The sequence below is a fragment of the Epinephelus fuscoguttatus genome, linkage group LG11 (assembly GCF_011397635.1).
Source record: "Epinephelus fuscoguttatus linkage group LG11, E.fuscoguttatus.final_Chr_v1".
Lineage (NCBI taxonomy): Eukaryota > Metazoa > Chordata > Actinopteri > Perciformes > Serranidae > Epinephelus > Epinephelus fuscoguttatus.
This window is the reverse complement of record NC_064762.1, coordinates 32,885,335-32,910,267: the sequence shown is the minus strand read 5'-3', so window position 1 is coordinate 32,910,267 and position 24,933 is coordinate 32,885,335. Positions and strand designations below refer to the sequence as shown.

Sequence of the window (24,933 nt, the reverse complement as noted above, 5' to 3'; positions counted from 1 at the left end):
CACTGTCAGACACTGCCTGCAGCCTTAAAACTTTGGTATTCACTTTTACATGACAGATCTGAGTACTTCTTTTACTACTGATCATTAAGCTTTTAGCCTAGCCTTTAGCAAATGTTAGCATGCTAACATGCCAAACTTTTGTTGTGTCTCAAATCACATACTTCCATTAGGACACTTCCATGTAGTATACTATGTGTACTATGTACACTATGTACGAATTTCAACAGGGCAGTGAAATGACGACCACAAATTCAGCATTCGCGTTATCATTTGCCGTACCAAATCATTACAGACTGCTAAATTTTTTTAATTTTTAAAGATATTTTTTTGGCCATTTTTGCCTTTAATGGACAGTACAGGTAAGCTTAAAGGGGGGAGAGAGAGGGGGGATGACATGCAGCAAAGGGCCACAGGCTGGATTCAAACCCGGGCTGCTGCGGCAACAGCCTTGTACATGGGGCGCCTGCTCTACCACTAAGCCACCGACACCCCACAGAGTGATAAATTAACCCAACAAACATACTGCTGGCTTATACCCGACAACAGTATAGTGGTGCTTAGTGCAAAAAACACACGTATATTTGCACAATGCAGCGACGCTCACGGTTGCACAGTCCTCGACCACTATTTCCAGTTTGAAAAATGGTCCCTCCCCTTCTGCTACGTAGCCCAGATGGCAACCATTGAGGGCGAGAAGAGTCCATAGTTCCACACTCAACTTCTTGACCGTTTTGAGTGCAACATCCGCGTACTCATAGTGCACTGCAATTTCCCATACTTCTCAGTGTGAACGTACTGATGCACTCAAAATATTAAGTGTAAGTACAGAAGTACGCGATTTGAGACACAGCTTAGATAGTGAACATGGTAACATTATACCTGCTAAATAACAACATGTTAGCATTATCATTGTGAGCATGTTAGCATGCTGATGATAGGTTAAGAACAATATCATGTTTCTGTTTGTGACAGAGCGTGGAGCATATACTATTTCACCTTTTAGGTAAAAGCAACTCTGCAACAAACTGTCAAATGATTTTAAAGAAAAAAAAATCAGAGACCACTTGTTGATTTCTGTTTTTTAATTATTATTATCCTTTCTTTCTGGATTGCAAGAACCACAGAAAATAAAAATGATAGATGTAGCCACAATGACGTGGTGACTCTCATTTTGAAGTCTCAAGTTTGTCATTTTGGACGTTACCATCTTGGATTTTTGGAGCCAGAATTGACCGGATTTAGACAAGAGGGTGGCGCTGTGGAAGAGCGAGGTTTGGATCTGACTGAGAAGCTGAGGACACTAATGGCAAATGGTCTGTCACACAGCGTGGCCATCCCCTTAATTACACATAACTTTAAGTCCTAATACAATGTAAAAAGTTGTCATGAATGTTGAAATAAGCAACAGAAACCAAAACCATTTCTTGCACCAGGCTGTAAACATGTTTATTTCTGTTGTAATGCTGGACATTTTAACATGGGAGGTCTAAGGGAACTGACTCTGTTTTGGAGCCAGCCTCAAGTGGCCATTACAGGAACTGCAGTTTTTGGCACTTCGAGTTGGCTTAATGTGTCAACCCCGGAGGTTGCTGCTTGTAATGGACAGAGTTTATGTGCATATCAAAGCTTTGTCATGTAAAAAATAAAAGTCTTCTTTTGTTTCAGCAGTGTTTTCTTCACCATGATGCCCTGAATGTTTCCCCCGGTGTTTCTCTGCTTTAAGGTGCCATTAATGAGACCATGTTGTTAGGACTTAAAATCTCAATCCAATAGCCGTCAGGATCCTGAATGAAGGCCAGATCCTTCATTTTACCTGTGAGGAGGGGAAATGGTGCCAGTTAATATAATGGTGAACACAAACACACACACTAACTTTTGTCTCTCAGAGGGACGCTGCACTGGCTTACATTCATTCCTGAGACTCAAAACTGAAAACTAAGTTCAGCCCTCCTGTGGGAGGACCATCGTGCTGGGAGGTGAGGCCCCATAACAGGACTGAACAGGCCTTATGTCCCCACATGGTGATTAATACAAGCAAACCATCAGCCTGCTGGCATCCAGCTGAACATGAGCTCCATCTCCTGGTGGAAACTTATATCAACCAACAACATGTGGGTGTTGTGGGGACATTTGTTTAGGTATAGTAAGATATTTGCATTTCAGAATCTAAACCATTTCCAGACTGTTTTCAGCATGTTTTGTCTGCTGATTGTGACTCTCATAAGGTGGCTGACGGTGCTGAATCCACTGCAGCTTAAGGAAAACACAAGCAAATAGATCACGTGTGCGTGTGTGTGTGTGTGTGTGTGTGTATATGTTCTTCAAATTGTACACAACTGAGTAACAACGTGATATAATTTTCTGGGAAACACAAAAAGCTACTGAGTAGTAAGTAATTAACGTAAATAAAAAGTGGTTGTCGTATTCCTTGGGATTTAGTGCGCCCTGAAAATTTCCATTGTGTTGTGTTGGACTTGCAGAGCTTCTGTATTTGCAGTGTGTATGTGTTGACAAATGGGAAAACGTGTTCTTAATTTGCTTGTGTTTTATTTAGTAGTAACATTTTCATAAGCTAAGCAGCACTGACCTCTCCTGGCCACCGTACTGTTGAGCACTGTCTGTCATTTGGGTTATTTTACCTCATAAATCAAGGTCTCTCTTCACAGTAAAATCAGTCGATGTGAAATGACAGTGAGTAATTTCCAAGTCCCAAAAGTGTCTGAGCTCACCTTCTAGACTGATAAGTTAAATAATACACTTGGTAATATTCTAGATTTTCCTTGTCAACAAATCCCATGAAAAAAACAAAGCCAACAGTAAATGTATCCACTAACAAGTACTGTGTATCAACGCCTGATATATCTTCTTCCTCTGTGCCATAGAGCTCCACTGTTGTCCACATACTATTATGAGCCACACTGCTGCACTGGGTGACATGATCCTTTATTACTATGAATACACATTGTAGTTTATTTTGACTCATTCCCACATACACCATCCTGCTGCCATACAAACTCGCTAGAGCACCAAATGTGGATTAATCCGCCGCTGAAAATAGTTCCTAACAAATGCACTGTTTACTCCTGTCTGTTTGATAAAAGTGACAGTGACTAGCTGTTTCAGGAAATCACTGAGAACTTCATAAAATTATATTTAATAGTTTGTTGACACAAATAAAACATATGGTGTAGCGACAGTCTGATTTTTTTATTCTCTAATATACAATAGTTACAGTGTGGACCTGATTTCTGACTCACCTGAATCTGGTTTCTTGACAAACTTCACTCCTTGCTCTTCAAAGACTTTGCAGGCAGCGTAAACATCGGGAACAGCGACGCCAATGTGACCTGCAACAAGACAGCAGGTTACACCCAAAACACACACACACATAAAGAAAACAGTGTAGGTGCCATCCTCACTTTGATCTCATCCTTAGAATAATTAGTCAGCTTGGACCAGTTAATTACAACAAATAGTGACATTAAAAATGTATATATAGTCAGATTAAAGTAAGTGAAGGCGGTAAAATGATAAAAGAGTCACTTTTAAGCTACGTTTACTAACAGTGAAATAAACTTAGTTCAAATTCTCACCAAATCCTCTCGGCTCGCTGTTCCCATTGTGGTACGACAGACTTTCGTCTGACTCTGAACCCCAGTTACTGACAGACAGAGAAATATGATTCATTAAAACACTGACACAAAGGACAAACTTAAGATATACCTCTTGAAAAAACAGCAGACAAACAGGTCGGGATGGGAGCTGCTAAGATTCTATTGATACCAGTGCCATTATTGATTCTGCATATGGGTCCGATTCTTTATCGATCCCCTTGTTGATTCCTTATCAATTTTCTGTGTGGAAAAAAAGTAGACCTACACAGGCTTTCCGTGTCAACGCAACTATCTTATTCTCTCTGAGGTGAAATGAGAGAATATTTGTACAGCATTCACTTTCATTTAGGTAGTTTTAGTCCAAGCCACCCTGTGTGGTGCTAATGGTATTATAATAGGATATTTACCATCAGTTACAGATTCGGTTGGAAGCAGTGGCACTCATGTGTGGAGTGTCAATTACATACCATTCCTGGAATTAAAGCCCATGTTGTGTAAAAAGATGTTTCAGCATATTGCTAGTGTTTCCACCCTCACTTGAAATATCAATTTACAGGAATTAAGCAGCTGTTGTCGTCTTTTTTGTCACACATTGGGCTGTTTCTTTCTCTACTTCTTGTAAGTTTAAAGCAGCGTAGACGCGTGAGTTTGAACTGTCAAAAAACACATGCCGGCATTGATAAAAGGAATATATAAGCCTGGAGGCATACGATTCTAATGTCAGTGTCAGCAGTGTCAGTTCTCGATACCCATCCCTACAAACAGGTCGTTATTTTTATTTGTGATGAGCTGAAAAACAAAAGAACAACAAAGAACATTTAAACCATCTGACCCAAAGTATGTGGACACCTCAATCTATTAGATTAGATTAGAGCAAGTTGCTTCAAAGCACAAAACTCAATGCTTCTCCAACACACATATTTGCTGGTTTCATTCTTCTTCTGTGACAGTAAACCGAATATATTTTGGTTTTGGACTGTTGGTCGGGAAAATCAAGACGTGTGACAGATATTTTCATGACATTTCACAGACTACACGACTAATCGATGAATTGAGAAAATAAGCAGATTCATTGCTGGTGCAAATAGTCATGCTTTTCGTGTGCATTTCTTTGTGAGATCACTTGCATTAATGTGCTGCTACATAGCCTCCACTTTTCTGGTTTCAGTCTTTCCAGAGCATGATAACTAGGTTCTTTGTGTATCTGAAGAAAGGGACAAAACTAAGTTTCTTCAGCACCAAACTGGGAAAACCAATTCTCTGTGGAGCCGAATGCTAACTGTTGACACAAGTCGGAAGAACACTGTTGTTGACATATCACTGTATGCTGTAGCAGTACCTTCACTGGAACTGATGAGCCCAGGCCAAAAGTACACACAGTGTCATCTGGTGCTTCAGGGTGTGTTTGGTGTCATCATACGTACTGTGTGAGCTCTATGGTGGCTCGGCGAGAGAAAGTCCACGCCGTCCTCTCTTTGATGTCAGCCGGGATGTCTGCTTTGTCCTCGTAACCCAGGAAGTAGAGGGTGAAACGCATTGAGGGGAAGTCGATTTTCTGGAGCAAGCTGGAAACCACAGAGGAGCTCAGTGGTTAATGGTTTAAAGGCTGAACAGAACAGAATAAAAATGCTTGGACTGATGATAACTCCAGTGAGCACCACAGAAAAGATAAAGTTTGAGGTGTTGGAATGAGATTTGCTCAGAAAGGCTCAGGATCAGACTGAGGACTCACGTCATGCCCAGGATTCGGGTGTAGAAGTTCAGAGATTTTGCTGGATCTTTGACCCTCAGCATCGTCTGCTGCATCATGTAGTCCTGCAGAGACCAAAGTCATCAAGGCAACTAAGAAAATACATCTTTAAATCTGTACTGATCAACACTGTATATTAACAATGGCCCTTTTTGAGCTCAGGACCAAGTCAAATCAAGTTTTTCAAGTCCAACGTGACGCTTTGGTTTGGTCTCCACCAACCCCTGAGAGAAAGATCTGCTAAGAGCTGCTAAATGTTCCCCAGCTAGTCTCTGACTGTGTCATGGACTTTATCTGAGCTTGTTTGATGCTCGGCAGCCTGGGGACCAGACGAATCTGCAACCTTATGTTTTATTTGTTCTGGCAGATGCGTCTGGTCCAAGGGTGTACAGTCACATGTTTATGTACCGGATTGTGCAAAATGGGAATATTCTAATTCTTCAGTTGTGGAGGAAAAAAAAGTGGAGGAGCATCGTTCTGGTGCGCTTTGGCATGCTCCTGCAGCACTACACCCCTGGTCCGGTCCCCCTCCCAGTTTAGACAGATTGCTAGCCAACCAGGCCTGGGATGCCACTAAATCCACATCGTACACAACAATACCTATAAAGCTCCTTTTCTACTGCTTCAAATGGCATTCACTAGAATCAAACCAGCGTGGTCAGTAATAGTCTTTAACCCAGCTGTCAATCATGTTAATCACTGCTTGGGAACTGGTTAAACTGTCAAACTAGGCAGCGCCAATCAAGTATGAATCAAGATTTTGTCACTGCACTGTTTATTTCTTGTCTCAAATGTTTTCCGAAGCATATTTTAGTGTACTGTTTAGCTGTTAAATGAGAAAGATGGTCTGGCCAATGGGCAGCGATTGGTACTCCATTTATCTGTGTCCAGCATGGAGGTCGGGTCACAAAAACTTTCTCAAGGCCATTACCAGACTATAGAATAGGCAGTAACATAGGCTGTGTTACTGTGGATCATCTAAAATTTCACTGTGATCTACTTCCTAGTGTTCTGTGGGTTATAAAGAGTTACCTGCACTCTGCTTTTGGAAAGACAAGTTGTTGAGTTTCACCATTGTCCTGGGGTGGAAACAAAAACCTAAGAGGTGGATATTTTCAAAATGTTGGCACATGAAGCCGAAGCTCTCTGCATGGCTAGATAACACCATAAGTGACTGAGTGTTTAATGTAATTGAGGTGAACTGGCCCTTGAAAAATCAGTGGCAGCATTAATGTGCTGTATAGCTGTGACTCTTATGTGAGTATAAACCCTGCTCTGAATCTATCATAACACATGAAACCTCTTGAAATGGAGCTTTCAGCAGCTCAGCAGACGCTCCTGTATAAAATGTTAAAGTGTGTGAACTGTCAGTGTGGCCTGCAGGCATCTGCAGGGCTGAAGGCTCAGAGAAATTGCTGTCAACAGGTTCGACTGGATTACAGTCACCCCACAGTCTGTGTCCCCTGCCAGAGCCGTGAAACAAAATTAATGAAATCCATTACCACTAAAGTAAATATTAAAAAACCAAACACTCACCTTAGTCATGGGATCTCCCTCTTTGCAGGCATTAGACACAGCCTCGTCCGACAGTCCCCCTTTGAACTCCATGGCTCTCAGATCACACAGAGTGAACAGAACAAGTTCTCCTTCTATGCAGTGCTGCCTTCAAGGGCTGCTGATAAAATGGTGCTTCTGAGATGCTTTGCTGATGTTTACAGCAGGTATATGCATTATTTTTCAGGCTGTTTGAGACATAGAATTCCTAAAAATCTGTACGTCATTTGCACAACCATCACTCTGTAAAGCCTAAAGCCCACAAAGTTTAAGTTACTTCAAAAACCTGAAAGATCTAGGGCTTTTTTTTTTTTTTAAGAAAACATTTGAGACTGATTACACGTGGAATGGAAATTACTCCCCTTGTCTGTACGTGTAGAGAGTTTGGGTTTCCCAACAGCATAGTTGAGCAAATCATTCACATATGTCACCACACATTAAACACAGAGAACATTCTGGCTGCATCACACTGGCTGTTCATTTGTTTCACATACTCAGATTTTTTAAAATCACTTTTAAGTCTCAGATTGTTGGCATTTTTATAGATTATTGTTCCAATAGTTTGTGAGCATTTTATCTGCACTTGCACTGGTTTGGAAAGATCGTATGGAAATAAACTTTACTTACTTCTGTTATTGCTGCTATTATTACTCGTACTATTACTTCTAATGCTATTACCATAGTATCTGTTCTGTTGCTATAACAATATTGTTTCAGACCTCATTAAAGACACTCTCCCTAATGAAAGTCTCACATTATCTGAATCGGTTTAATCAGTTTCACAAGATATAAGAAGAGATGTTCACTACAACGTTTCTGTTCAATCACAGGTTTTGGCTGTAACTACCATATCATGAAAGGTTTCATGCTTAAATTGAAGGGTTTTTTTATGTAGTAATAACAAAGAGAATAATTGAAGAAAGAACATTTCCTCATTCTAAAGATAAACTGGGCAATTTTTTTAATTATGATTATTGGCAGTAATATAATGCAGGAGTAATACTTTTGAAACATGTTTTAAACATATTCAGTGCTTTAGTTTCAAAACATCAGCAGAGCTTTGAGGAAATTGATCCTTTAATGTTCATTAACTTTTTAACACGTTCATGCATCATCTGCTGTTATTTTTCCTCTGATAGTGACGTCTCAGATATTGCAGAGACGTCAGACTTTCAGAGTTTAGACATTTCCGACAGAACAGGAAGGCAGCATGGTGACAGCCAGGTGTCTCTGCTGATGGGGAGTGGTCACAGTGCGCCGGTGCCTTCGCGTCCTGACTCAACCAGTGGGAAAGCAACGCCCACAGCTTTCGCGAGAAAAGCAACCGAGCAGTGATGATTGCTGAAGTTCCACTGAAGACTTTGTTCTGCTATCAGCTTCACATCAACATGACATTTTACCTGCTCCACAGAGCATAAACGAATCTGATTAAGGTGATTTTCTTTTCCCTTTGTTTTGGTTCAAGCAAAGTTAGGAAGTGTTGCAAAATAAAAGCACTAAAACTTAAAGGGTGTCTGAGAGGCATCTTTAGTGTCAATTAATGTTCTTTTTTAAATGTCTAAGAAGATAAAGATAATGACATGTTGTGTTTTATACGTCACCTGGTTTTTCAGCATTATGTGAATTTTAAGATGAGCTGACTCCCAGATCCCTGAGGGGGGACACTAGAGGATCTTGAAAACATTCAGGCAGAAAAATGCAGTGAGCTGAGCTGCAGGTCTGAACAGGTAACAGACATATGAGGTGAGGGAGGATGAGTTGAACTGAGGCTTCAGACTGACATTAACACACGCTGATTCTGGATCTGATTTTAAACCAACTAATCCCCCTCACACCCTCCTAGTGGTTACAGTAAATACATATTGCACAGGTATGGGAGGTATGAAACATGATAAACATGTACTTAGAGAAAACTGGATTAAAAAAATGTGATCCAAGTAGTAATGAGTGTCTCTCCACTGAAACTGAACCAGGAATTGTGACAAAAACCTAAACTAGGGATGAAATGAGGCAAAATGGCTCCGGAGAGCTGCAGAGTTGGTGATGAGAACACCTCCGTTCACATGACGCACAATCATTTGATCCAATGTAGAAAAGAAATATATTGATTAGTGCAGCTTTAAAGCCCCTGGGTGCAGGATTTAAAAATGTATGACTTTAGTGCCATCTGATGGTTTTGTCAAAAGTGACACTGTGCAGACCACTTTGGTGAAAGAGACAAAACAAAATGCAAAATCATCTGCTCAGTTTCATTTTTACAGAAAGTGTACACATAACATCCCTGTTTAAAGAACAAAATGACTGATAAATACTGAGAAAAAAAATCTGACAAAAACAGAATTAGCATGTTGTGGAGGCCTCGAATGGCTCACACAAATAAAGTCGATTAAAAAAATAACAAGTAAACAGCAAAACAAAAAAATTTCCATCTGAAAAACCTGTGCAATCAGATAACTCGTGCAGAATACACTCCACCATCTCATCTACTTTTACACACACTTTATTCTTCAAATGGTCAAAAGTAAATCAATTTGAAAGCAGATAAATCAAACCAATGAAAAAACAACTCAAATATATTTACTTTTTTTATATGTACAAAATTCTGACCAGATGATCAAATCCTCCTCCAGTGACGTTTAACCACATCTTTAAAATGTTTAATTTAACTGCGAGGTGAAGGAAAGCAGATCTGCCTCAGGCTCTCGGGCGTTGCCGTCATCTCCGAGCTGCCTTTCTGCTCTCCAGCAACAGCACCACAAGGCGGCTCTTGAGAGTGGGCAGTTTGCTGCTGTAGTTCTGCTGCAGGGCCGATGTTAGCTTGCAGCGGAGGCTCTGGAGGCTCGGCAGGGAGCCGCAGTCCGGCACGTTCAGCAGAGTGTGGAAGAACTCCTGCCACAAGTCGCTGTGGGGGTTCCTGTGGAGCACACACAGAGAGAAAATCTTAGTACGTTGTGTTAACACACTGGAGATACAACTTAAAGCTCCATGATGCTATTATGATTATTTATTCCACTTCACTGTCTCTCAAACACTGTCAATCTCTCAAACCAGGATTTAAGATAAATCAATTTTTTACCAAAATCAGGATTTTTTTCTTCTTCTAATAAACATAACTTTTTGTCATATGTGCTGAGACTGTCAGTACACCCTAACAGTCATACATGAGACAGATATTATATAAAAACATAATTTTCCTTTGGCTCCTCCTCGTACTCCTAATGGCATTTGCAAGAATCCACCATATCTTAACAAAAACAACTTCAAGCGTTTATGTATAATAATTTTGACTGCATTATGTGAACTGCATATACTCCTAGCGTCGCGGTGCATTCCTGTGGGCTCCGGCAACACTAAACCCCTGAGCTTACCTGAGAAGAAATGAATGTAAAAACCTGCTATTTCTGAATATCGCATGGAGGGAGACTCTCACTGTGGACGATAAACTAAGCGCAGACTTCCATCTGTGTCACGGGCGATGAGGAAATACAGTGAGTGCTGGACGGAACAGTGAGTGACAACAACCCCGCCCACAGTTAAGAGTACTGTTTGCGGTGGAAACGCTAGGGTGTAGGTACCATGTCTGTTTGGTGGAAATGGGGCTTAAACATGGTGTTAATTATTGGTCTGTCTAGCTCAGTGTCTTCAGTGCCTGGTTTTAGGAGGGGCTTTGCAAACGCAATAGTTGAGAAACAACTACCAGCAAAAAAAAAAAAAAAAAAAAAGAAAGAAAACAGAGGAAGAACGCTGACAAAAATCTTTCCATTAGGAGCACTAGGAGGTGCAAGAGGAACCTGATTTTTCACAGAATATCTGTCTGGTGTGTTATTTTCAGGATATATTGAAAGTTTCATTGAATATGACAAAACGTTATTTCCCTAGAAAAGTTTCCTTCTGAAACTTCATAGTTATATTCCTTAAGATTTTCATTAAATCAAACCCTGTTTTTGATACAGTTTATGGTTGGCATTTTTTTCTGCAACCTGCTACTCAGATTATTTACAGTTCCTTCCTCTCCATGGAGTAGTTGTTTTTATTTCATCTTCAATAAATATGTAAATGCTCTGCCATAAAGAAACCATACATTCTGAACTGGGGACATGAAATGCCATTTGGAGGAATTACCTTCTGAATACACCGTTTGTCTTCCACACGCCGCCTTCATTTGTGACCTGCATGTACGTCCCAAACAGCATGCAGTAGACGGTCCCTGCTATTCCAAAGTAATCAGTCTAAAAGCACACACACAAACACACACATGCAGGAAAAATACAGAACAAAAGATAAAGTTAGACCTTTAAAGAAACCTGCTTAAAGTCTATCAATATAAAATCGATATATAATGTATTAGTATAAAATGTTACTAAAGAAAACACGTTTTAAGTGAACAAATAATTCTGCAGTTTAGTTACAGGAATAGATCCTGTATGTCCTCACCTGATAGTTCCAGGGTTTCCCACTGAGCATCTCAGTGCACTGGAAGCCCGACGTCCTACAACTGGCGGTGAAAGCAGTGCCCTCTGGGAAAAGCTCCATGTCGATGCTCTGCCCGAGGTCGATGAGGACGAGGCCATGGTCCACGTTCTCCGACTCAAAACACTTGTTCTCCAAGAACCTGAAACACAACGGCAGTAGTGATGATGACAACGATGACCCAAACCTGCTGCTTCCTGTCCTGCTGTTACTGAGCTGTACAGCTCTTATGTGAAAATCAGACTGGTTTAAATGGTAGAATAGTGGTTATTGATCGTCACCTTTCTCCTAGCATGAAGTTGTCAGGTTTGATGTCGGCGTGAATGATGTGGATGTCATGCAGCTGCTCCACCATGTGCAGGATACAGATGGTGAAGTACATGACGAGAGGCTGAGGCATCACTTTGTCACTCAGGGTTTTATAGATGTTAACTGCATTCTGAAAGTGGAGTCAAAGTTTCAAGATTATCAATGAGATGGTATTTATGTCCCAATCATGTTACTGCAACATGTGAGGGAATCCTTCAGGGATTCTCTGCAGTGGTGACAAAACATCGGCGTGAACGTACCAGTAAAGTGCCGTAGTTGTGAAGCTCACCGAGCAGCACACTCCCGTTGTGGAACAGGTGAGCTGAGCGGATGTTGCTGTAGAGATGACGGACGGTGGGTCGGAGTCGAGCATCCAGCTGTGTGTTGATATAAAACTCCCAGGGATTGGCTGGCTTCTGAACCTGTAGTGACAATAAGAAGAGAGAAAGATACATAAACCTAGAAAAAAATAAAATTCATATCATGTTATTGTTTTCAGAAAAAACTAAGATGTTCTCACTGTGAAACTGCAGTGTTCATACACAGGTGACAGTGGCAGGCAAATCCCAAAAGATCCCAAAAGAGCCACCTGAACAATTCCATCTATCCACTCCCAAAGACTTTTACTTTTAGAAATCAGTCTACATTACTCAGTTAAAGCAAAGCAAGGCCTTCCCCATCTGTGACCTCAGCACATCAAATGTGTGAATGTTGTTTTTTCTTCTTCAACACTGGCTACGGTTACATGATGGCTTCTCATTCGGAATGAAATAAATCTGAATGAAATCATTCGGAATTAAAGTGTTTCCAGGTAGTTTACATGGGAAATATTCATTCCGAATGAGGGTTTACATGGGAGATCAGTTCAATCGCCTTTATTCAGGTCTGCGCAAGGTTTGGGGCAGGGAAGGTTTCTGATTGGATAGGGGGCGGGGCGGATGTTACGTGTTTACGTTTACCAGAAGAAAACACTGTAGTCCTCGCTCTGGATAACAAGATGCCTGACGACGCCGTTCTTAGTGCCTTTTTCGGGCGTGTTTTGCTTATATTCTTGAAGCAGCAGTACGACAACAACCTTGTTCTGCTAATGCTTCATCTGTTGAGGAGGAGAAGGGAGGCAGAAGACCGTGCTGTGGTGAATGGAAACCGGTGAGTGCAACGAGTCTGACTGCTCTAGCTCAGCCCGTTGCTATGCAGCCCGTTGCTATGCAGCCCGTTGCTATGCGCGCTATATACGTCATCGCATCAGAAGGGCAAGGAAACGAGCATGCGCAGAAAAACCGGAATGAACTTAAAGAAGAATGAGGGTTTACATGCACACAAAATTCTTTCATTCGGAATGACAAACAGAATAAACCACCCCCTTTAATCGGATTTAATTTTCAATCAGAATGACCATTTTTCAATCGGAATGACCGTTTACATGACCACTTTTAATCGGAATGGCCGTTCATTCCGATTTAAAGTGGAATTAAACTGTCCATGTAAACGTACTGACTGTGCAACTGCATCATGAAGATGTGTACGTAGTGCTGAGATCACAGAAGTGATGATCTTTAATTACCACCATCTTACCTTTAACACCATCCTCTCTGAGGTCACAGGGTCAGTGGCCTGGTAAACTGTGGCAAAAGCACCTTCTCCGAGGATACAGTCGACTCGCAGGGACGCTTTTCCTGTCGGGAGATAAATATTTTCAATTCAACACACGTCTCTCTTCACTTCATCTGTGTGTTCAGTGCACCTTTAGTATGTTTGGAATATAACCAGATAATCTGACTATTTAAGAAAGTGGTTCTCAGACATATATATATATATATATATATATATATATATATATATATATATATATATATATATATATATATATATATATATATATATGCTTATAGACTTATTAAGGAGTAATTCAGCATTTTGGGAAATATGCTGATTACGTCGAGTGTTATTTCATCAGTGGTTGTCTGGCACCTGTGTCCCCTGTAAAGCCATATTTTTTGGTGATTTTTTTTATATGTCTGTTTTTGTAAAAATTAGTAAAGCAAGATACAACTTGGTAGTTAGTGAGTTTCAGAGGAGTTGGTAGGTGTATTTTTTTTATCTTTGGACAGAACCTGGCCAGCTGTTTCTCCCTGCTTCCAGTCTTTATGCTAAGATAAGCTAAGCTAAAGGCCTGCTGACTGAAGCTCAAGAATTACTGAATAGAATCAGTCTTCTCATCTGAATCTCAGCAGGAATAAGTATATTTTCCAAAATATTTCTTTAATATAGTAAGAAATACATAAATCAATAATAATCACAGCCCTCCTCCTTACCCATGCTGATGGTAATCTTTGGGGTGATGTTGGGTACGTTGCACTGCCAGGTGATGCAGCGGGGGTGAGATGTGATAGGCGGGGTGAGTGATGACAGCAGATCAGAGATCCGTGTATCATCCCAGGGATCAGATGTCAGCTGGACTACAGCTGTTGTTGCATTCGTGGGCACATCAGCGCTCGACCTTAACCCTCTGTCTGGACTCATCATGGGCTCATCCTCAGCACTGACCCTCGGCGGCTGCGCTGGGCTCATGGGCACATCGTCGCAGAGTTGCGGCAGTTGTGGACTCATGGGGACATCCAGGGTCCTGTTGGTGACAGCGTTCTTATTGAGCTGACGAGGACTTAGGAAGGCGTCCAGGTCTGGCTCAACTGTGACCTCAGGGCTTCTGACAGTCAGCCAGTCCGGTTTAAGAGCGCACTCCGGGCTCATGGGGACATCATAGACTTGTTTCTGAAGCCGCTGAGGACTAGCAGGTTTGTCTTCATCTTCCATGATTGTGAAAGGTTCACTTTTGGGTCTGACTGAACTCTCTGGTGGCTGTGAGAGCAGAGAGGCCTGTTTGGGAGGCTGCTCAGAGCTCGTGTACACCTCCCAGCTGGGTGCTGTGGTCCTGGGGATGGAGGAGTCGGTAGGACATGTAGTCTGGTCTCTGAAGGACAGGACAGCAGGAGGGGGAGGTAGCACCATGGTGATGGAGGAGGTGGTCAGGCAGTGCTGGGCCGTGGCAAGCCCTTTAACCATGATGGTACCATGTCTGTCAGAGGATGGCTCAAGCTGACTGCAGGCTGTCTCATCAAGTGGACTCTGCTCCATGATGGGGCTGAGGGAGGGAACAGAGAATATACATGTCACAGATACTCAGAGCTGACGTTTTTATAATCTAACACCAAGATACTCCATATTTTGCTTGGCTAATATATTGTGTAGGACCACAATTATGACTTTTTTAATTATCAATTAAACATTTAGTCTATAAATAATGAAAAACATCCCACACAAATGTCCCAGATCTCAAAGTGGCATCTTCACATTGTCTGCTTTGTCCGACCGACAGTCCAAACTCCCAAAGATATTAAATTTACAGTCATATCATACAATGGAGAAATTTGGAAAATGTTTGAACTTGTTGTCCATTAATCACTTAAATAGTAATACTATAAACACATTACTTTAATCACCATAGTTTTAAACATTCATTAGCAGTATTTATGTACATCCAGGTCTTAAAGGGACAGTTCGAATCTTTTGAAGTGGGGTTATATGAGGTACTTATCCATGGTCAGTGTATTACAAACAGTAGACGTCGGTCAGCATGTCCCCAGTTTAGAGAAGCAGACAGAAGTACCACTATGGAAGCTAAGCAATGCACTTCTGTAGACAGGGGTCAGCAGCAAAACTTACTTTAGCCGCCTAAAAAAAATTGATATCACTTTAACTGTGACTTATATTTAGAATATTTTCACCGCCTGTACCTGCTATCAGACAGCAATATCCAACAGGGAACTGAAGCTGTTGCATCGCTCTTTTCAAAGCCAGAGTCCATTGAGAAAAACAGTAATTTAATGTCGCTGAACACAGGAGTTTGAAGGGTTAGTTTGAATTCACCAAGGTCGCACAATAATACAAACTAACTAGCTGATCAAGGTGGTGGTTGACCAGCAGCTCCTGTGTTCAGCAAGGTAAAATTACTGTTTTTGTCAAAGGAGTCTGGTGGCTTTGATGAGAGCATAGATGTGAGAAAATTAAGCAATTAACAGCTTCACTGCCTGAAAGGGTTGTCTGATGGTAAGGTAAAGCTGTGAAAATATTCTTAATATAGCGTACACTTAAACTGATACTGACTTTTTTGGATGGCTAAAATATGTTCTGTTGCTGACCCTGTAAAAATAGACCGCAGCCACTAACAAACTACTTCTACCATTCATGCACTTCTCTAAACCATAACACCGGTGTATCTGCAAGCTTCCTTTTTAAGAACTAAACAAAATGAACTTTTTCAGAGCAAAGCAAACTGGACATTATGTTTTAAATCAATCATAATATTCAGATGGATTTCTTTTCTAATATTGATATGTATCACTGTATAAAAAAACATGCAAAATCACCTTTAAAATTTTCTTAACTTCATAGATTCAACTTTAAAAATCATCACTGACATCTTCGTGAGGTAGAGTAGTGACAACGCAATCAGCTTTTATTTTCATTTAAGGCCTTTTAAGATTTTCCTAAAGACCACTGGTAGCCTGAATACCTGAGGAAGTAGGGACAGATTGGTTACCTGAGTTTTTTTGGCTGACGTCTGATGAAAGCATCGTCATCAGCTTCTCCACCATCACAGTTCATCTCTAGAGAACAGGAAAATAAATCAGTTTGAAACTAATTTTGTTCCCGAAAAAGAGTAAGACCACATGGTGCAGGACAGAAAGCTGGACTCTATCAGACATAAAAAAAAGAGAAAATACAGGGGGAAAGTGTGTGTGTGGGTCCAGTTGTGTTACCTTGGTCATCATAAAAGGTCCCGCTGAAAAACGTCTTGTGTGTGAACGGAGTGGAGACACACTGAGCTGCCATGGCGAAGTCTGAGGTGCTGTTGGGACAAGCAGCCAGCGAGTTAAGGGAGTTGTAGCGAGCTCCCCACATGGTGCTCTCATCTGGTATCAGGTCCGGAGGAGTGTCCTGGTCAGGGAGGATAAGGAGTACAATATGTGAAGCCCACAGTGGGCAGCAGGTCTCGCTTTGTCCCTCTGCTCTGCTAATTAATGTCCAGCTGTCCTTTGATTGTCAAGCCAGGTGCCACAGTTAATACAAACATAAACTAACCAACCTTTTATCATGTGTGCTACTTTAAAAGTGATTTCAAAGCTCTATGTCTTAAAGTTTTGTTTATACTCACATTAGGTTTGTTAGTCACTGGAATTTCTGCCAGCGCTCTGATTGGTTTAGACTTTTCAACTGCAGCAGGAGCAGCAGCCCTGAGCGGAGACAAAATAATAACAGCAACATTATTCATATAAAATGTTAATTCTAGTTGTTTATTTCATCAGAGAATCACAGAGAAGCATGCAGTACACACTGTAGGTGTGTCTACTTTTGATATAAACTCCAGATAAGATGTGAGGATGATCATTTTATGTGTTGCTGGCTCTCTGGTGACCTGGCATCCATTTTTACCTGCAATTTTCTTTGTCAGTGTCATCATCCTGGAAGACGGTGAATGGTGCTGCGGTCGTTGGCTTGGTCAAAGAGGAGATGCCTCCTTTGAAAATCAACGAAAGAAGAAATTAGTTAAGTAGAAGACAGCTGTAGGAAAACAGGCAGGGTGATGTGTGATTGTAAAAAATAATGTCAAGTTGGCATTTAACATATATTTCTACAAACCCTCTGCCAATAAGTAATAAAGTTAATTTGGGGCGCAGCAAGAGCATATTTACCGTTTCTTGGGTAGTCGAGATCAACCTCCCTCTCAGTGGTGTTAAGCACTGATGTGTTGTTGAACGGATCCTCCAGGAGAGTTGGGGCCTGGAACATGTCCATGATCACGTCTAGATGATAATACACCACATTATGTTATTCACTGTAATTTTAGTGCAACAGAATTTGGTGCATTATCGCCGAAAGTTGGACTGAAGCACAGGAGGCTCAGATATGTAGGATACACTGATACACCTGGAATGCAAAGCTGATGTCGTGGATCACAGCAGCTAAAAACATTACAAGTGAGCAGAATGAAATGACTGAAATTTAGGATGCATTCACACTGGTGCTATTTGGTCTGCTTTAAAGGAACCCTGGTCCACTTCCACGGATAGTTCGGTTCCTGTGGAGTGGTGTGAACGCTCATTCGAACCAAACGAGCAAACCCTGGTCCGCTTGAAAACTAGGGATCTCGGTTCATTTGCAAGTGAACCCTGGTGCAGTTTGCTTACAGTGGGAAATGCAAACGGACTATCCAGTGAACCAAAGAGAGGAAGTGAACCAAAAAGAGGAAGTGACGTAGAGCACAGTGCATTTTGGGTAGGGAAAAAAACAAAACAAAAACAAAACAACAGCACGAACCGGGAGAAGCAGAGGTTAAAAACAATTAGGTTTGAACACCAAAGTAAAAACAGAAATCCCATGACCCCCATTGTTTATGAGGTGACCAAGCTGGCTGAAGGGGATGGATTTCTGTTTTCGGTCCTGGCCAATCAATGAGCAGAGTTGTCTTCTTCCTCATGTTTTTTTTTTCTTTCTAGTCAGTGGTCGTTTCGGGCAATACCGCCTCGAAACGAGCAGCTGTTGTAACTGCGTGATGTTGTCCAGGCGGTTTGGTCCGCTTTAAAAACCAAATGAAGGTGTGACATTTATTGGCATTCCCTGCCCAATCGAACAGAGTCCTGCGGACTATCCTGGTGTGAATGCGCCCTTAGTCATTATATCCTCATTACTGAAAGTTATTTATCAAAAATCTCAGTTTGTAAATATTTTGTGAAAGCAACAATAGTCAACTCTAGATATTGTGGCATTATCAATATTGGAGGTATTTGGTCTAAAATATCACATTCGATTGTCTCTGTATCCCAAAGCCTGGCTATTGAGAGTTACAAACACATATTCACTCCCTCTTTAACTAGCTGGAAAGACAAATAAACCCTTCAGCATGAAGATGTAGGACATATTACCAAAAGCCAAGAGGCTGTTGTGCTCACCCAGTGCTTCCCGTGTGTTGACTGTGGGTGACGGCAGCACCCTTGATGGTGTGGCCTGAACATAGCCCAGTGAGTTGTTAGGAGTGATGTGAGACAGGTTAGCTGTGCCTCCCTGTGACACTGAGAGACACAAAGAGAAGGTTTGAAAGCATCCATGAGAAGTGACAGCCGGAGGGTTTACTCATCAACAAGTCGTGTACTTACTGTTGAGTTTGTCCTCGAGCTCTGGTCGGTGAGTCACATCCCTGAGGAGGAATAATGATTGGAAAAGCAATTTAGAATATTACAATATAGTTTTCTGTATTATGTTGGGCGAGGCACTAATATGGTGTTGTTGCATTGCTGACAACTTTCATAACAGTATCGTCCACTTGTCCACATTACATACATTTTCTGAGCCACTGTTTTTGTAAAATTGTATGCAGTTTTATAATTCACCTAAAACTGGAGTTTGGATTAACTTGATGCTGAGGAACAGTTAAAAACCTGATGATTCTCAGCAAGACACATTTAATCTAAAAAGTTGTGTGTTCACATTTGAGCTAAGGCTCTATGAAGGTGTATGAATTTGGCACAAATCAGCTGCAAAGGTCTCTCCCTCCGCAAACCCCCCTTCAACTCAGTTAAAAAAAAACTTGTTCTAGAATAATACAGTATAACCAAACTTTCACAAGCCTAAAAACATTAGTCACCTCTTTCTGTGTTTGCATATGCACAAATGCACAGGGGCTTCTCAAATAATTAGAGGAGAAAAAGAAGCTACTCACTGATGTGTTGTGTTCTGCTCCTCAGGTCGACAGCTCTCAGAGCCGCCAGGCTGAGCTCCATTATCCTGGTAGAGAGCATCAGTGTTCACAGCAGAGATGCATGCGGGTTTGTGGAGTGACAGGTTCATCTGATCAAAGCTGGCAGGCTGCTGAACCATTGAGGCCTGGACAATAGGTGCTCGGTCTGTGGACGCTGAAGTCAGTGCAGATTGTGGTAAATGAATGCTCCTGTCAGCCAGGACGGAAGGATGAAGGGACACCTCTGGGCTCGGAGTGTTCGTGTCTGCAGCCATGGTGTTATGCTGCTGCTGCAGCTGAGTGGGTTGGGGGATGGTGATCGCTTCTTGGATGAAGGTTGGCTCAGTGTGTAATCTCAAGCCAAGAGATCGCCTGCTGCTCAGACGGTTCGAGGGCTGAGGGCGCCCAAAGGACTGCTGGGTAGGATTAGGGTTCAGTGTGGTGGCTGGTTCTACTGCAGGCAGCTGCAGCAAAGAAAACAGAGGAGTTTCACCGTCACTAAATGCATTGTGTTATGCCAACACGGTATAAGAGCATGATGCAATATGGAAAAAGACTACTTGTATCTTCAATGAAAGATGAAACAGGAAGCAGAAAGCATTATAAACTATTACAACAACAACGATATCACTTTAATGTGCAGTCTCACCCACTGTGACGAAGGCTGGCTAGTTGCACCTCCACAGGCCTCCAGATCCTGGTTTACTCTCGCCAAAATAGATGTAATGCTCAAGATGTCCTCTTCCTGCTGCCTCCGAGCCTTCTCCACTTCAAACAAACCAAAAAGAGATGTTGTAATAAAGTTCATGGTCCCATTTATACCTGGTGTTAACATTTGTCTGATCCGACCACAAGCGGACAGCGCTACATGCAAATGTAAACACCCACAAAGACAAATTGTGATCCCAACACTCAAACCACTTGACATGGTGGTCTGAGATGCATTTGACCACATATCTTTTGTAGTGTAACAAGTTTGCATCCCTGACAAGGACTACGTCACTAATGCAGGGCGTTGTGGTTGTTCTGGTGACAGGACATTAACACTCTATTTACCCATTTTATGCTGAGTTGGACAACGTGTTGCATGACCCTCCACCATTCTGCCATATTGAAGGAGACGCAGGCTCAATACAGGCTCAATAACGCCCTTAAGAAAACACTTCATGTGAGTCATGCCAATGCAATTTTACTTAAAACCTTTTTTTTCAGTATTTTGGATTTGTTTTTTCCCCAGAGTAGTTGGATGTATAAACCATCAGCTTACTGATTTCTCTTTGCTCCTTTTCCTGCTTTTCCCGGAGCTTACGGAAGTATTTTTCTGCTCGGACCTCCTCAAAGCATAATTCAGATCCCTCAGAAACAAGTTCATCCGTCATGTATTCTGACACAGTCTCAACGCTGGGGCGACTGGAAGGGATCGTCCCTGAAGTCTCGGAGCGAGAGACTCTGTGGAGAAGGAAATACATTAGACAAGATCGTTTCTAAAGTAGTTTACAGTTCTCACAGTACACATGCTATGCTGGTGACCAATCAGGTATCATATTTATATGATGTAAGTATGTGAGCTCATCAAAATAAGTCACAACATAAATAATGAATGAGTCAAGATGTAAAACTTAAATGAGTTAAAAAAGAGGATCGAATGTGCCTGCTAAAAATCACCTAGTGTACGTATGTGATTATAATCAATGCTGTTTCTGGAAGTGGTCTACTACAAAATAAAAAGTCTAAGTTAAAATGTCAGAGTGGGGATACATTTCTATTTTTAAAATCACATTCCTTCAGCTTGGGAGATGCCATAAAGTTAAAGGGATAGATCAGATTTTTTGAAGTGGGGTTGTATGAAGTACTTAGCTATAGTCAGCATATTTAATAAAGTAAATGGCAGCTGGCACACCTCCAGTTTGAAAAAGCAGGCAGGAGTCCAACACAGAAGCTATGCAATGCTCTGCTAGGGATGGGGTCAGCAGAAGCATAAGCCCATCTTATAGAAAACAGATTTAAAAGTCCAAAAACTCACATAATGGTAGTTTTATATGTAGGTGGTTTGGGTAGGCAATCCACAGAGGCCTGTAACAGAGGGAAAAAAATATTAGTGGATTTCAAAAGCTATAAGATATTAGGATTATTAAATAATTATTACTGATATTCAAAGACACACGTTGTTTTGAGCTACAGGCTCTCTGTGGGATGACATCTGATTGGTTAATTGGGAGTTTTGCAGAGGGGTCCGACCTCCTGCTTTAAAAAAAAAAAAAAAAAAAAAAATTAAATCAAACAGCAGCTGATATGATATACAGAGCACTTACAGGAAAGTGCTAAATCTTTTTTAATAAACAAATAAGCAAGCAAATGTGCTCTTACCTGATACTGGTGTCTGGTTTCCAGTTCTTATTCGAAACTGCCTGCAGATTAGATTTGGTAGTTTGTGTTTTTGGTACATTAAAGTTATTGTTGTGTATGTTGGTGACAGTGTATAATAAACTCTCAAACAACTATGAAACATCAAGGAAGGAGTAAGTAAATAAATAAATTCAAATGGGTGTTACCTGTGTTCACTGAGAACAGTGTCGACTGGCTGAGCTTGGTTTTCCACTGCTTTCTGGTACACGGCGTCAGCCTGTTCATTCATCCCCCTCTGTTCAAACTGCTGTGCCCAGGCCACATAGAGGGCAGCAGTCCTGGTGCCGATGCCCTTACTGAAGATGAGACTATACAGTGCAATGGGGTCGGAGTAATAACTCGCCTGTGAGACAGAATTAGAAAAAGAATTGCTCAAGTGAGGTTTTAGCAATCAGTGCAACAAATCAGTTCTAGGTGTGCGACTGCTGTGTTGTATCGTAATATTTCAGTGAGACTTACACATTTGATACAGTAGTTCACATATCTGATGTCATTTGCGTATTGCTGGACATTCAAAAACTTCTGTACAAGACTGTCAAACACCAGTGACATTGCGCTGCCACCATCTGCAGGTACTGTTTGCTCCAGGTATTTCACAAACCTGGGAAAATATACAGGGAATGTGCAGTCAGTACTCTCACAGCTGCTGGACATGCATATTATTCAAGTGCAATTACATGTACATGCACAAAATAAGCTGGACAGACAGAGCATTTTTAAGTACTAACAAGGAAATGAGAATCGCTGGGAAGAAAAGATGCTGGGATGAGAGGAACACTGACAATATTTGAATTAAAAAAAAAAGATCTAACAGCTTGCTGACACTACAAAGGTCTATGATAAAAGCAAGGGAATACTGACACAGAAAAACAAGAGCATCATTATGTACCCATTACACTTGAGACTACAATACCAGATAGGTGAAACTGTAATGATCTCTACAACAAAATTGGTGAGCTGTAACGTTACATCTTGTTATTTCTGAAACAATGACTATAGCAGGCACACAAAGGAATTAAATGGGGAAGATCCGCTGTGTTTGAGGAAAGGTTTAGAATACACAGCTTATACTTTAATATCTACCCTCGCCATGTGGCACAGCCTCAGACTTAACATGCAGATCAAAGACTGTAAAATTTGTATCTGAATTGCAATGTAATAGAGCTCTAAAGTTGCATAAATTGGAAATACTCGAATACCGAAACAAAACTGAACTTAAGTACCGTTACAGTCCTTCAGTAAATGTAGTTACTCTCTACCACTGGGGGAAATGACAACGTAATACTTGGGCAGTGGCTGTTATTAGATAAATAACGTTACAAACCAGTAAACCAGTTAAATTACTTACTTGTCCCATTGATCCAGAGGGTCGGCTCCTGTATAGGAGCTCATACTGCTTTCAAAGCTCCTAAAAGGGTAAAGGAATAGCGTAACTTAAAACTAAAGGAAAGCAACTCAATATCTAAAACTCGTGTTATTCATAAATTAGTTGCAATTAAATGGTACATTCGTAGCGCTAAAGCTAACCGTTAGCATGAAGCTATCACCGACTACCGTTAATGTTTAAGTAGCTACTGTTGACTTACTGTATATAAGTGGCAATATCCATTTCACATGAAGTTTTAAAAGGCTCTTTAAAATCCAAATTGGTGGGTTTTTTCCCGAACAATATATCCAATAGACTGTTCGGTTTGCTTTACAAATCAATTCCTCTCGATAACTTGCATCGTTAGGTTTGTTTCTTTCCTCCGCTCCGAAGGACTGTTGTACGTACATTTGAAATTTCGCGCTCAGCCAATAGCAACACGAGACGCTCCTGCGCATTGGAAAACCACGCCCCTCATGTGTGACGACATTTCCGGGATGAAAATAACAAAATAAAAGAGATTAAAATTGTAAAACCAATATAAAAACTGTACCTCTGTACTTCTTTGTATGTTGACATCGTTAGATGTTATGTCCATCACCCTATGATAAACTGATAGGACACAAATTATGGTTAAATATGATGCATATTATGTCAGCAATGAAGAAGTAATTGATGAAGAAGGAATTTGACACTTTTTTTTCTCATTGAACTCAAATAGACAAACACTCGGGACAAGGACAATAAAGCTGGACAAAATTAAGATAATCTAAAACATTTACCATTTTGTTTATATCAACATGTAATATTATTGGTATTATATATGAAAAATTGTATATTTACCAAATTATTCAAAATGACACAATTAAAAGTTACAGTAATGCCTTTAAGGCCAACAAATTCAAAACACACCAAATCATAAACTGAGCACTATTTATTTTATTTAAGATGTCATACACTGTCAGGTTTCTGAATTGTATATAAAATATTACGATATTGTTGCTAATATAAAGAATATAAAAGACTGCACATACATAACATACTGTGTTCAGTGTGACAGACTGAAAACTTTTGACCTTTCAGAATTATTATTTTTCATTCAGCCTGAACCATCTGCCTCTTTCTAGATTTCAGAGCACAGATACAAGAAGGTGGTGACAGCTTCCTGTGTCTGTGTGTTTGTGTTTGTGTGTGAGGAGCGTCCCAAAGTCAACAACACAGAAGAAGCAGACTGTAACAGCATCACAGTATCCTCTGGTCAGGGTGGATTGGGGTGGTAGTTGGGGTGGATGGGTGGTGGCCACGGGGTCTCAGACTCACTTGGGCTGAGAGTGGTTTAATGTTGTGCTGCGGTGCTGGGACTTCCTGGAATGACTGGTTGGTTTATGCCCACTCTCAGCTGCTCCAGGAGTGCCAAACACACAGCGGAGTCGTGTCTATGAAACAGAAACACAACTGATATTTTTGTACTCAGATAAACAACCTTTGCATTGTTGGTAACTATATTGTTGAATTTGGAGTATTTACTGAGCCCACTGAAAGAAAGGCGACCCTTCACTCTCCATCTGGTCCTTTAGTCATCATTATTATACTGGTCAGTGAGATAAAGACATTCAGAGACTTGTGTCAGTGTTGTCATTAAGTATTGACATATAGCCTCCTGTACTTT

At 41.0% G+C, this 24,933-nt stretch overlaps 2 protein-coding genes across 3 annotated transcripts; both read right to left on the bottom strand.

The window, feature by feature from the left end:
* Positions 1-1,420: 1,420 nt before the first annotated feature.
* On the bottom strand, positions 1,421-7,046 carry LOC125897244 (lactoylglutathione lyase-like). The gene is made up of 6 exons (XM_049590428.1): positions 6,901-7,046; positions 5,347-5,429; positions 5,039-5,179; positions 3,594-3,661; positions 3,258-3,347; positions 1,421-1,813 (listed from the first exon to the last, which is right to left on the bottom strand). Exons 1-6 carry the CDS (start codon positions 6,970-6,972, stop codon positions 1,719-1,721), a joined length of 549 nt encoding a protein of 182 aa, XP_049446385.1. The 5' UTR covers positions 6,973-7,046; the 3' UTR covers positions 1,421-1,718.
* Positions 7,047-8,563: 1,517 nt separating this feature from the next.
* Positions 8,564-23,654, bottom strand: bub1 (BUB1 mitotic checkpoint serine/threonine kinase). Of its 2 annotated transcripts, none has more exons than XM_049590425.1 (24): positions 23,485-23,654; positions 23,247-23,306; positions 22,358-22,499; positions 22,045-22,241; positions 21,860-21,900; positions 21,657-21,736; positions 21,516-21,565; positions 20,760-20,941; positions 20,142-20,260; positions 19,475-19,956; positions 18,912-18,952; positions 18,708-18,827; positions 17,451-17,561; positions 17,191-17,275; positions 16,913-16,991; positions 16,518-16,695; positions 16,298-16,364; positions 14,013-14,839; positions 13,273-13,373; positions 11,958-12,119; positions 11,670-11,827; positions 11,353-11,530; positions 11,041-11,147; positions 8,564-9,832 (listed from the first exon to the last, which is right to left on the bottom strand). In XM_049590425.1, exons 1-24 carry the CDS (start codon positions 23,505-23,507, stop codon positions 9,634-9,636), a joined length of 3,789 nt encoding a protein of 1,262 aa, XP_049446382.1. In that variant the 5' UTR covers positions 23,508-23,654; the 3' UTR covers positions 8,564-9,633. The 2 variants fall into 2 exon arrangements, with proteins under 2 accessions (XP_049446382.1, XP_049446384.1); XM_049590427.1 differs by having other exon boundaries at positions 21,657-21,733.
* Positions 23,655-24,933: the final 1,279 nt, after the last annotated feature.